Here is a 14,259-nt window from a genome sequence, read left to right as displayed (position 1 = left end):
TGCCAGCACGGGGGAGACAAGCGGCAAGGAAAGAAGCTTCTTTCCCCCCTGCTGCCTGCTGTGTTCCCCCCTCCCCCTGCTACTAAAAAGGATCCTGCCCGATCGCTGAGAGAGCTGCCTACCTGATTTCCAGCTCCATCGCGTTTCTTGCCATCGTGTGCAGAGAAACAAAGTTTGTGGGACAAAAAAAAAACTTCAATCAATAACAACTTGGGGAGGGGGAAGAGATCTCCCAAAGTTGGAATTGATTGATTGAAAGGAGTTTTTTTTAGTCCCACAAACTTTGTTTTCCTGTCCAAAACGGCAAGAAACATGATGGAAAAATGCTACGGAGGGGAAATTAAATAGGCAAAGAAATGCTTGGGAGAAGCGAGGACCTGGGGGGTGGGGCAGGCTCCATGGAGTGGTGCTGAAATGGAGAAAAGGGCAACAGAGCAGCCCCTTGAGGGGGAAAAAGCTGCTTTTCCTTATTTCCTTGCTACTTGTCTTTCCCTCATGCAGATTGGTCTCTTCCTCATTTCCCTTTGGATTGCAGGGACCAGGCAGGATCCTCTGTGCTAGCATGGGGGGGGGGGGGGGGACAGAGCAGCCACCTTGAGGGGGAAAAGCTGCTTTTTCTTCTTTTCTTGCTGCTTTTCTTTCCCCTGTGCCAGCAGCTCCCTTCCTCATTTGTCTATTGACTGTAGTGCCCAGGATCCTCTTTAATAGAAGGGGAGAATTTAGCAACTGGACTCACACCTGCCATTGTAAAAAGGGCCCAATCTTTACACAGGAGAATGATAAGGGAAGGTTTTTTGACACAGGAGCACACTTTAGCATCCCCCCACCCCCACCCCAATCTCTGCCCGTTAGTGGCAGAGCAACTTCTCCCCTCACTGGGTGTTAGCCAAGGGGAAGCAGCCAGAGCAGGGAGTGGCGAGGAAGCCTTGTGCAAAAATGCACGGTCCACACAGGTGAGCGGGGACATTACGTTATGTGGGTCGGCACTCGAGTTCGTGTGATAGCACGCACGTATGTGCTTTTGGCACCCAAGGCGAAAAAGGTTCGCCATCACTGCAGTAGAGTATATATCCAGTTGGAAAGAGGCTACAGTAGAAGATGCTACTGGAGTGCAAATGGGATCTACTTGGCTAGTAAAACAATTCATAGTATTGTAAATAATGGCAATTTGAGGAAGACGAACAGAGCGTCTTGTATTTCAGGATCATACTTGCTTAGGTTTATATGGTATTGCATTCGTACTTTGTTACATTACATTCTCCCCAATTATTCTTTTAGATGGCTTTAAGTGCTGCAGCTCCTTTTTACAGAGGCTATGTGACAGATATTGATTGCCGTTGGGGAATTATATCTGCATCGGTAGATGACAGAACAACAGAGGAGAGGGGTCTAGAGGTATGTGAGACCTCTCAAATGTAAATCGGTTGTTTCTCTAGTGTGTATTCTTGATTACAGAGTTGCAAACCCATTGATTAAAAACCCATTGATCATTCTCTTAGTATGATCTTCATATAAAATGCCCAGTGTTTTTACATTTTTCTGGTATTTATTTTAATTTCCCAGAGGCAGAATCACTGATACAATTTTTTTGTCAATTTTTTTTCGAATAAGTGTATGAAAATGTGCATGTGATTAATCTTGTCCTGAAGTTGGATTGAGCAAGAGAAATGAAAAATAGAAATATATAGCAACTGAAATTATCTAAGGAATAGCACACTCTTTGCATCAGGGGTTGTATTTTGCTTTTCTTAAGAGGAGGAGATTTAGCAGCTGTGAGCAAAGCAGATTAAGAGTTTGCAAGAGTGGTTAGCCTAGGTGAGGGGTGTCAAACTGGCGGCCCATGGGCTGGATGCATCACACGCAGGCCACACCTGCCCCACCTCGGCGAAGGGAAAAAATAGTGATGTGTCATGTGACGGCAACGTGACGCAGCAAATTTGACACTCATGGTATTCATGCTCTCACACAAATATATCTTTCATTCCTTGAAAACTTTCCTAATTAATTTTAAGCGTTTTGCTCATTAAGTATTTTTTTGTTATTTAAATCTGTTTGAATTAGAAAGTGAAGACATTTTCATATCTACTTTTCTTGGCAATGCTAAATGAAATGGTTTCCCAGTGCTTATTTTTGAAATACTTTTTGGCTTTCCCACCCCAATTGACAGTCCTGGTATTCCTGTAATGAATACCAGAGTCAAAACTTGTTTGCCTTCTAACACAGATAAAGTTAATCAAATTAGGCCATCAAAAATTGAGAAATTGGAATACAGAAGTATGAAACTGTTTCAGCTTTATGTATTCTGATAATATTTTGTTTTAGATTGGATTTTGACATACTCTTTGGCGTACAACTATTCTCATCAGATTTCTAATCAGGGTCTGAGTATGAAATAAAAAAGTATGTATATCAATATTCATATTTACCATATTATTGCCAATAGCAGGAGATGAAGTTAGTAAAATTCACCTGGATTTGGTTGAATTTTAGTACTTGCCTCTTATGTTTTATTATTCTAACTGTATCTCTAACCTTTTCTAGCATGGCGATTGAAGAACGCTTATTGATCCATATCTCACTTGTTAGATTGATTAAGGTTTTCCTTCATTGAAGAGGTTTATTATCTTCCTCTCTTTACTTTTTTCTTAGTGTATTTTATTTTTCTTTTCGCATTATGGATTTGTATCATTTAGTCATTTCATAATGTTTGTTAATTATTGTTAAACGCTCTTCCGCCCCTCTTTGTATGAATAGTCCATATTACTAAATAGTTAAACTATTGAAAAATATGTTTGTAGTTTTGGTTTCAATGCTACATTGACACGGTGTTATAGTATCTCTTGCAGATAATGACAATAGGTACTAGACATTTTTCTTCTTAAATTACATAGCCATTGAAGAACAACCGTTTCAGAATCAATAAATCCAGATACGATTCCATAGACAGTTATCTCTCAGAATGCGGTGAAAAGTACAATGACATTGATTTGACAATAGATAAAGAAATCTATGAGCATCTAGTAAAAGAGGGTAAGTATTTAAATCAGTGTGACAACGAGGCTCCATGCCTTTGTCTTGTTTTTTTCCTCCCTTAATCAGACACAATCCTTAAAAAGGACTACTTGTGATAAATTTAAACAAGCTGTTCTTGAAGTATAACAGAAAGCAGCATTAGATATGCTAGTTAATTTTCTGCCGTGATCCCTCATCTTGAAAGCAATTTTTTTTCTTGATTGAACGAATGAGTCAACTATCACATTTCTTATCAAACTCAAAATATTTCATTCATGTGTTTGTGGTGACTGCTTCATCTCTCCTCAGCTCTATTGAGTTACTGCAAGCAAATAAATGTGCACATTATATTTAATAAACTGGCTTGCTTTTTTAACAATGGATATCTCAATTTCTTGGTTTTGTAGGCATTGATCATCTTTTGGCACAACACATTGCTCACTTATTTATTCGTGACCCTTTGACACTGTTTGAAGAAAAAATTCATCTGGATGATGCAAATGAATCTGATCATTTTGAGGTTATATTGTTATATTAGTTTATATTAAAAGTTGTACATAGTTTGTTTAATGTACCATTTATTTTCTAATAAAAAGGATCAAAACTACAGCAGCACTTAGTTATGCCAAATAATTATTTCCCGCATACATGTTTCTTCAGTATTTCTTAAATGAGAGCTTGCAATTATGTATTTCATTGCATATTTGAACACAGATAAAATTTCCATGTTTAAATTATTCATATCAGTAATGTGACAAAAACGTTTAATACTCAGTTTTCAGAGCATAGGTGAGTGTGTAATTTAGGGAGTGTGATATGCGTTGACTCCATACGAAAATATAGGAGACAAAAGGATGAAGACTGTATACTTGTTGGAAACATTGGTCTGGCCAAGACTACCAAATTCTAATTATCAGTTGTGGAAAATCAAAAACAAGTGAATAAGTACAGAATCTTCCTGTTATTTCTGCTCATCCTATGATTGGACAGGGTTGGCATGATCCAATTTCTATCAGTACAGGTAGCATGCATTTATATCTTAATAAAAGCAAGCAAAATCTGAGAATATACCTACATAAAGCTAGTGCTCACTTACCAACTTACTTTTTCAGCAACTGTTCAAAGTTGGGAGAGTATGGAAGTGATACTTACTTGCATCACCCTCGCAGTCTCATGATCATGATTCAGGTGCTTGGCAGCAAGCTAACATTGGTTCTGGCATCCTGCAGTTACATAATCATAGTTTGCAACCTTCCCTGTCGGCTTCCCAAGCAAAGATAATGGGGAAGCCAGCAGGAAGGTTATGAGTTCCTCCAGTAAATCCTCCATGCGCTTGCACGCACCACACCCCACATCCTCCATCCCTGGACTTCCTGAGCTTGTGCCACACTGCGGCATCTTCCTCCCAAAATCTGTGTAGCCTATATTGCACCTCTTCGATGGGACTCCCTCCAGTTCCCAGTTAACAACCCAGGCATCTTGGGTTACAACAAAAATTAGGTCTGCTTGCTATCCCAGGCCCAATTACAGTCATAACTCAAGGACTACAATCTGTATAGTATTCTAAATATTTTCAGTACAAAGTCTCTTTCATGCTTTGTTAGTGCAATTGATGCAGTTTTGCAGCTTATTGTTTTATCATGAGTTCTCAAAAGTATTAAAGTCTTACTTGCTATGATGAACGAGTAAAGTTACAGTTATAGCCTAATAACACCTATTTTGTCTCCTGCAGAATATTCAGTCAACAAATTGGCAGACAATGAGATTTAAGCCGCCTCCTCCAAATTCAGATATTGGATGGAGAGTTGAATTCAGACCAATGGAGGTAAGGACTAAACATGCTCAGTGTCTTATGTTATGAATGAAAACTGTAGTACATACTTTAGTACATTTGCGTCTTTTTGCTCATGCTTTCTATTTTGGCATTTCCATGATACACATTTAAGTATCTTGATAAGTTATGCAGTTTACCACCGCTACAAACAGTGATTGCCTGCCATTGATTCTAAGTCTGGGAGAGTCTTAATTTCAATTGAAATTATAATCAAATCAGTAAGAATCACAAATTCCATATCATTCCTTAATCATGTTTTCTCTGTGTAATGCTGCATTAGTTCTGAAATATTTATTTTAAAATACTGATGTGCAAGTGTTATCAGAAGTCAATATTGGTGATAATTGTCAATTTTGGAATTCTCAAAAGAGAACATGTAACAGCAAAATTCTACACAATAGTGATTCTCAACCTTTTCTTCACTATGGACTTTTAAATACCTTTTGTGACCATGGCTTTGGCCCCCAAGACTTAACTCAAGATTTAAATCATAACATTTTTTCAAGCCTTTCCTGTGATGACCTCGCAGCCCTTCAGGGGTCCAGGGACCACAGGTTGAGAACCACTACTATACAAGATAATCTAACCATACCATTAATTGGTTTCTGGAATTCTGTTTTAGGAAAACTTGCACAAAAAGGTATAATCTTGATAATATTTAGCAAAAAGTCAGATATCTCAGTCTTTATCAGAATCTATGATGTAATCTTTCTGTACTATATTTGGCATATGTACAATGTATATACATCAACAAGTCTAAAAAAACCTTTTAAATTTCCAGGTCCAGTTAACAGACTTCGAAAACTCAGCATATGTTGTGTTTGTTGTACTGTTAACTCGAGTCATTCTCTCATACAAATTGGATTTTCTCATTCCTTTGTCGAAGGTAAGAGTATTTGTGTAATACTTATTTATTTTTCTTCTGCCCTGCCAAATCAATAGTCTTAAAACATTTTAGAACACAATCAACAAAACAATGTATACTGTATTTTTCAGAGTATAAGACACACCTTTTTCCCTCAAAAAAGAGTCTGAAAATCTGGGTGCGTCTTATACAGTGAATACAGCAATTTTTTGCCTCTTGAAACCGCGCCCCCTTCACTAAAATGGCCGTGCATAGCTTGTAGGAAGCTATGCCCCTCACTCTATAAACTTCCCTATGCCCATTTTTTGCTTCTTTTTGCCCTCCTTCCTAAGGGCTATTCATGCCCCCTTTTTTTAAAAAAAAACCCACCAATTTTCACAAAAAAATGGCCATTTTGGGGATGTTTGCAGAGTGAAAAAACTTTTTTTTAGAATTTGTCTCTTGAAAACCTTGGTGCATCTTTATACTCTGGCGCATCTTATACTCTGAAAAATACGGTATATGAATGAAGGCAAATATGCATGTCCCGGGATAATGTTGCAGGGTCCAATCTGGGACGGTCACCAGGACTAGAGTTTTAGTCTTCCGAATTTTTGGACTTGGCAGCACAAGGAAACAGTAGCCAACAACGTAATAGCCAGCCATCAACACCCCAATTAACTTTAAGTCACACACAACCAGGTACTATGAAAATACTGAGCATATAATACTCAAAGTACACAATCTGGTGAGAGAGAAGTTCCCCGAAGATGAACTCCAGCACGAATCCAAAACTTGGAAGACTAAACATCTAGTCCCAGTGGTCCAAAGTCCTGTTGCTCAGTGGTCCAAAGTCCTCTTTTCTGATGAGAGCAACTTTTGCCAAAAGCACCAAAAATTGGTTTAATGACCGTGGGATTACTGTGCTTGATTGGCCTCTCCATTCTTCCTCCATACTCTGGGTCCTTGGTTTCCAAATGAGATGCAAAAGTTGCTCTCATCAGAAAAGAGGACTTTGGACTACTGTGCTTCATTAAGACCAGGGTCAACGCAGCTGTCTACCAGGAGATTTTGGAGCACTTCATGCTTCCTTCTGCAGACGAGATTTATGGGGGTGCTGACTTCATTTTCCAGCTGCCCACACTGCCAAAAGCACCAAAACCTGGTTCAATGACCATTGGATTACTGTGCTTGATTGGCCAGCAAACTCGCCTGACCTGAACCCCATAGAGAATCTATGGAGCATTGCCAAGAGAAAGATGAGAGACATGAGACCGAACAATGCAGAAGAGCTGAAGGCCGCTATTGAAGCATCCTGGTCTTCCATAACACCTCAGCAGTGCCATAGGCTGATAGCTTCCATGCCATGCTGCATTGAGGCAGTAATTGCTGCAAAAGGGGCCCAAACCAAGTACTGAGTACATATGCATGCTTATACTTTTCAGAGGTCCAATAGTGTTCTATGTACAATCCTTGTTTTATTGATTGCATGTAATAATCTAATTTTCTGAGATGGTTTCTGAGAGATCATCACAATTATGACAAATGATGGCTTGAACTATCTTGCTTTGCATGTAATGAGTTTTATCTCATATATTAGTTTCACCTTTTAAGTTGCATTACTGAAATAAATGAACTTTTGCACTATATTCTAATTTTTCAAGTTTCACTTGTATAAAAGTTAAGAAATTCCTTGGTAAATATCAATAAATTAAAGCAACCAAAGTTATAATAATGCAAGGAAGACTTACAATAGCAATAATGAAAAATAAATCACAACAAATCCAAATAAAATAACACAAATAATTAAATATAAATACTGCAATTTAAAAAATGTTGAACACTGTTCAACTCAAATGTTATTTGGAAAAAAATTACATTCTAGAGTGTTAGGCACTGTCTCCTGTTAAATTGCAATCTTTAGTAGCAAGTAAATTGTTCTTATTCGCTCAATTGTTTATACAGGTAGTCCTTCCTTTATTACAGTGATTAGGATCCGAATTTATGCCACGAAGTGATGATGTTGAAATCTTTTTTCTTTGTGATTAATCTAAAATTCATAAAATTTACTCTAAATGGGATTTTCTTAATTACCAGCATTTAATTTAGTGAGGGAATTACTGAAAATTAACTAAATTATTTTAAGGGTTTAGGAACATGTTAGAAGCTAGATCAGATAGTCATTCCTTAAGACAATATTGGGTTAGAATTCCAGTTGTAATCGTAGAATTCTGGTTTCATCTTAATTTTGTTTTACATAATCATATTTAGTAACTATACATATCTATCCAAAACCAAGGAAAATATGCTCTAAAGTGCAATTTCTGAAATCTTCTGACTAGAAAGTTAACTACACTTATTTCCATTTTAGCAAGAAACCAAGTGTAACATTATCTTCTATTCCTCCTTTCTTAGGTGGATGAAAACATGAAAGTAGCTCAGAAACGAGATGCTGTCCGACAGGGCATGTTTTATTTTAGAAAAGATATTTCTAAAGGTATGCTGTTTATTTTCTGGTTGGTTTTATTACATTTGAGTATAAAAGTGTAAAATAAATGTAAAACAAATTGGCTTCTTCGGATGCTTCATTCTTCACTCAATCTGATGTTTTTTAAAAGGTGGCAATGCAGTAGTGGATGGATGTGGCGCAACTCAAAATGGTACAGAAACAGATGTAGAAGAATATACCTTAATGAGCATAGATACAATAATTAATGGAAAGGTAAGATCAGCTATTCATGCAATTTTCCATATTTTATAGATTTGATGAAGAGTTAGATTAAGAATCAGGATTGTGATCTAAAGTAAGCAAGTAAGAAATTATGATCTTGGTCTTTCCTTAGCTGAGGATAGTAATCATAAGAAAATGACTTATCTTGATTTGGCTTTTAAGAGATCTTGAATTAATTGTTATTTTAATATGTTAATTTCAGAAATGAACTGAGGCAGGGAGGAATAATTTTAAATGACTATCCTGCAACCTAGAGAGTAACAATACAGCTGTAGATACTTAATGATTCTTTTAAGTCTATGAAATCTAGATATAAAAAAGGAAATTATTGAGAAAAAAGAACTAGGGGGAAAAACTATACAAAGAAAGAAGAAACAAAATTTGTGAACCCTTTTGAATTTTTGACTATTACAAATAGTTTTGTAAACTTTTCCAGCCAGATGATCATACACAAGTATTTTCAGAGGTCCTTAAAAATCTCCTTTGTTCCAGCCATGCCACACTTTCACATACCTATGTTGTGAAGATCAGATTTTGGTAGTGAATACCCAAAATTTTAATCTTGAAATAAGGGCTGGACTTCCCACATTCACACCTGATTGAAATACCTGCTCTAATTTTCTCTTCAAATGAAGTGATAATTCTAGAGGCGCTACACCTTTCCCTCACAAATATGTAGCTTTGGCTCAGAAATAAATGAATAAATATAACGTTTCTGTTTAACTGGGGGTTTTATCAAGTTTTAGGACTTGTGTAGGGAACAGAGAACTATTGAAAATTCATAAAGGTTCACAAGCTTTTAAGCACCATTGTAGATAGGAAATATTCCAAATAAAACAGTAACATCAGTTTAGTAGCCCTTGGTTGTCATCTATGCTGGTCCTCAATAAAGCTTGAAGTGAAATCAAGCAGATGATTTTAGATCTTAATATATAAAAGGACTGGTTTAATATTTCAGACCTTCTACAATAATCTCATTTTTCACCTTTTACCATTCCCCAATATTTTTGTAATATCCAAGTGCTGCCCTATAAGGCATACTTACCCTAATATTCCACCTTCTTGCTGATAGGGAGATACAATATGTCCCACCAAGAACACTTGTGCCTATGTTCAGACATTAAAATTGAAACAGTTCAATAAGAATTCCAGAAATGCTCTTTCTTGGAAGATGGACCTAATCTCTACTCCAATCATAAATTACTGGACTGATCCCAAAAGGCAATTCTGGATTTCCTATTAAATTATCTTCTTTTAGGAAGAAAAGTCTTCCTAAAAGTGGCCAAATTCGATACCAACAGAAGAGGTTAGAAACAAATGGATCTTAACCTAACTTAGGTATGCATAGTTTCTGCTTTAAACAGGACACTTATGCTGGATATTTTGTATTCTGACTGCCTATGGTTTACTATTGTGTATAAATTTAAAAGCTACCTAATTATTCTGGTGACTTATTACCTACTTGAACAAGGTATAGGTTTACAGAATATATTCATACTTTTTTTGCAGAGATGATGATTGACAGTGATTATTTGAGCTGCAGCTTAGATATTGTTATGTAAATGTTCCCTCTTGTACCTGCCGATTTAATACTATTCTCACTATTGTATACAATGGGAATAAGTGAAAAGCAGACTCTTTTGATAGACTTAAGTGTTGCTTTGCTTCTTCTCTGATGCCCAGTAGCCAACCAGAAAATTATCCAGCAGCTGACCTAAGTTTCCCTGGACCCTGCTATTCAGTAATATAGACACTGATTATATGCCAGTTGTCATCATTTTAGCCATTGTCTATCCACTGCAGGATGAAGGCCTCTTCCGCATGTTTCCAACCCATAAAGTCTTGAGCTTCCAAAGGCAGCCTGATTTAACCCGATGATTCTTGGCACCCTCTGCTTTTGGGCAGGTTTTCCAGCTGCCATGGGTAGTTGCCCTAGGGCCTTTGGAGAATGAGGGTCGTTTTTGAGGTTGCATTGGCCACGCTGGTCTAGTGTGGGTTGGCAGATGTGATTGGTGTTAGTCTGCAGTATCCATCATATCTCCCCTATGACATAGGAGACATGCCATAGTATTAAGCATTATGGAAAAGTCTTTATTTAAAATATACATTCAATGAAAAGCATAATCTATTTTATAGGCCTACCAATGTTAATGTTTTCATATCCTTTAGAGGGCACTCTTGCACCATATCAAAAGACAAGGGTTTGTTATAATATTGAAATGGAAAAATAAATATGTTAACATTTTTATTTCAACACTGGTTTAAATTTCATAGGAAGGAGTATTTCCAGGATTAATTCCAATTTTAAACTCTTACCTTGAAAATATGGAAGTGGATGTGTATACAAGATGCAGCATTCTAAACTATCTGAAACTAATTAAAAAAAGAGCATCAGGTATGAATAAACATTTGATATTATTTGCAGTTCTCGATTACAGCTTTTTCGTTTAGTGAAGGTTCAAAGTTACAACAGCACTGAAAAAAGTGATTTATGACCATTTTATGACCACTGCAGCATCCCCATGGTCGTGTGATCAAAATTCAGACACTTGGTAACTGGCTCATATTCTGATTGCTGCAGTGTCCCAGGGTCATGTGATCACTTTTTATGAACTTTTGACAAGCAAAATCAGCGGGAAGCCAGATTCATTTAACAACCGTGTTAGTAATTTAACAACTGCAGTGTTTCACTTAACAGCTGTGGCAAGAAAGATCATAAAATAGGGCAAAATTACCTTAACTTTTTCGCTTAGCAACATAAATTTTTGTCTCAACAATGGTCTTAAGTCAAGGATTACATGTATATGGGTTGTCAAGTAGGAAAAAAATTGTGTTCTAGAGATATAATATCTAAAGCCCCAAGTCTGGAATTTACATATTTCTGGTTTATTCCATCTCTTATATATCAGCTCCTATTTATAAATGAATACTTGATTTCCCCTTAAAAGTCTAATGATAACTTTGTTGTTTTAATTAACATTTTGTCCATTATTTTATTTATTTTGTCCATGGTTTCATGTACAAAAATAATACCCTTTACAAAAGTATACTCAGAAATTCTTGTTATTGTTGTTTCTTTCATTGGCAGATCTGTGGTGAAAAACGTATTCAACTCATTGAGTTTACAATATAGTATAGTAAAACTAATGCTTTACTCTTAGCACCATTGAATACTCTTTGTATGTAATATGGAAATTTAAGGTGGCATTTTAAAAGCAAATGGAAAGTTATATATTCATATGGGGAGATAGTGAAGTCAATTTTAATGCATATCATATGACTTCTCCACTAGGTGAATTAATGACAGCTGCTAGATGGATGCGAGAATTCGTTGCAAACCATCCAGAATACAAGCATGATAGTATGATCTCAGAAGAGATGAATTACAGCCTGTTGTGGAAATGCAACCAAATTGCACAAGAGCAAGTTGAATGTCCTGAGCTGCTTGGAGTGGGCTTAAATAAACTAAAGTACAGTGGAATTAAATCCACTTCTTAATAAAAAGTTTTAATTTGATATGTAATCTGTAAAATATCTAAAGGAAGACCAGTCACACTACTGCAGTTTCATAATGTGAAGATCACATGGTTTTATTACACTATACAATGGTCAATCTCAGCTTTCTCTTAAAACTTCCTACAGTAGGTACATTCTTCTATTTAAGGTTTATACTATGTACATGTAAATAATATATATTTTTGATTTAATACTGGTGTATTTTAGTATCATACTAAAAGCCATTGTGAAACCAACTTATACCTTTTTACATACTTAATCTGGAAAAATGTACTGTTTATCAAACAGCTTTGTAAATGTAACATATTGATTCTTGTATATTATCTGCATTCCAGAGCTGAATGTTTACTCTGACCGTTGTCTGGAATGCAGTGAATAACCTACTGTATTTTTAAAAAATCAGAATCTGATTCATACTTTCCTGTTCTGCGGTACAACAATGATGCAATCTTAATCTTGCTGAAATTAGTGCTAGAAAACTTAACTGACATCTATAAAACTACATTTGTAGTCATAGCTAAATTCACAGGTTTGGATTTAAGTAGATCTTGGTCCCAGTCCTCGTAGGATTAATAAAAATACTTCCTCTTAAATAACTTGGGTGTAAATTAATGTTCTTGTTGCTGGAAGCTCCTGGAACGTTTTGCATTATGTGTTCTTAATTTCAGATTTCAAACTCCAGGAAAAAGACATGACCATGTAGATTAGCAATCTGAGATGCAAATTTATTTTGAATTGAAATCCACATCCTTTTGGATCAAAGTGTCCTTTTAAAAAACATTATTTTAGCTCCAATGTGTTTTTTATAAGATTCTATTGACATAATATACAGGAATTGACAAAGCACTCAGACCAGACTTCCTTTCTAGGTTTTGATATGTGAGGTAGCTGGTCCAATATGTGAAGAGGTCAAGTTATTCTTACTTATTTTAAAACAAACATTGCTAACTCTGAAGCCTCAATGCAGCAGTTGGGTTATAAAAAATAAACCAAATGTGGCAAAACAACCAGCAGAATGTGTACAAGCCTTTAACACCTCTTGTGTGATATATAGATGTACCCTTCAAATTTTTCCCTGCTATATAACTATGGAAAGAGAAATCATGAAAATATATGAATGTTTATGAATCAGGAATTTGAAATATATAGGAACTATAGAAAAATACAGCCAGTTTTTACTGTTATGCATTAAAAAAAAAGATTTAACCCAAATATTTTTAATACTACATGCCTAAATGATGACAGTAGTGAGTAACTTTGCAGCAAATTGTGGAATTGAAATCCGCAGTTAAACTATGCTATGTATGAAAGTATTTTTATTTGATCATCCTAAACTGCTCATAACCTGATTTCCCAGGATCTGCTTCTTATAAGAGACACAATAAAATTCTTCCCCTCATGTTTTCTTTATAGTACGCATCATTTAATGTATCCCCATACTAGATATTTTTAATGAGAGTTTTAGTTTAGCATTTGAAGGCGGGGGCTTAGATCTGCCTGTGCCCCAATACAACCAATTTGCCTGCACTAGAAGCCAAAAACTATTTCTGCTCCCAGGTTATAATTCTAACAATCTTTGTACATCGAGAGTAAAATCAAAGTTCTGCCAACAAATGGAAGAAGTTGCACCCTATAAATGGTGGAACATGATTTGGTGGAAGTATTAGTGCAACATTGCCAGAATAGAGATTTTCTTCACTCCCCTCTTGGCACATATTTTAAGATACACCAATCACATGACTGGAAGGTTGTAATACATTTTCTGGATTCTGATAATTCTGCCATACTGTTTTCCATGCAGATATTCCTATACCCTTTTCATTCTAAAAATTGGGCTATTCCACACTAAGAAACCTGTGTGAGAGCACTTTTTCCCCAATACAGCCTTTGAGGGATAGTAGTGATACTAGTATGGTTGCATTCGGGTGCAACCAGCCATATGTCTGAATTTCAAAAGTCACACTGAGTGTCAACTCTACAGGGTAGACAAGATAAAAAAGCCACCTCTGAAGGAAAGCTGAACTGTACTGAGATACAGAATCTAGAAAGTCTGATTGTGTGTTATCTTTGCTCTTCCTTATGCTCCCATTCAGTCAGGAAGGAGTCAGCCTGAGCATCTCTTCCTGATGCAGGTAGTTCTCAACTTGTGACCAATAATCGCTTAGTGCCCATTCAAAGTTAAGGTTGATCCCAAAAGCTATTTATGATGTCCCAAAGTTATGGTCATTACCTGTTGTAGCTCCTTTCTAAGCTTTGAGAAATGCTTGTTTCTTTAAGAGCTTCTGGCGATTTCATTCAAGGCTATCTCTGCTCTGGTGTGAA

The 14,259-nt window shown here is 36.2% G+C and overlaps 1 protein-coding gene across 2 annotated transcripts in view; it reads left to right on the top strand.

Annotated features, from left to right (window-relative positions):
* The window catches only part of GCLC (glutamate-cysteine ligase catalytic subunit), a 33,561-nt gene extending 20,221 nt beyond the window's left edge, over nucleotides 1-13,340 (top strand). For both annotated transcript variants that reach the window (XM_081944028.1, XM_081944027.1), the window contains 9 exons: nucleotides 1,279-1,395; nucleotides 2,892-3,030; nucleotides 3,420-3,532; nucleotides 4,745-4,837; nucleotides 5,628-5,732; nucleotides 8,106-8,187; nucleotides 8,309-8,412; nucleotides 10,696-10,816; nucleotides 11,714-13,340. In XM_081944028.1, coding sequence (XP_081800154.1) covers nucleotides 1,279-1,395; nucleotides 2,892-3,030; nucleotides 3,420-3,532; nucleotides 4,745-4,837; nucleotides 5,628-5,732; nucleotides 8,106-8,187; nucleotides 8,309-8,412; nucleotides 10,696-10,816; nucleotides 11,714-11,919 — 1,080 coding nt within the window. In that variant the 3' untranslated portion in view covers nucleotides 11,920-13,340. The remainder of the gene's footprint in view (nucleotides 1-1,278; nucleotides 1,396-2,891; nucleotides 3,031-3,419; nucleotides 3,533-4,744; nucleotides 4,838-5,627; nucleotides 5,733-8,105; nucleotides 8,188-8,308; nucleotides 8,413-10,695; nucleotides 10,817-11,713) is intronic.
* The last annotated feature ends 919 nt before the right edge of the window (nucleotides 13,341-14,259 follow it).

The sequence above is a fragment of the Natrix helvetica genome (genome assembly GCF_964273705.1).
Source record: "Natrix helvetica genome assembly, chromosome: 2".
In the NCBI taxonomy this organism is placed as follows: Eukaryota; Metazoa; Chordata; class Lepidosauria; order Squamata; family Natricidae; genus Natrix; species Natrix helvetica.
The sequence above is the reverse complement of the archived record's forward strand: the minus strand, read 5'-3'. Positions and strand labels throughout refer to the sequence as shown.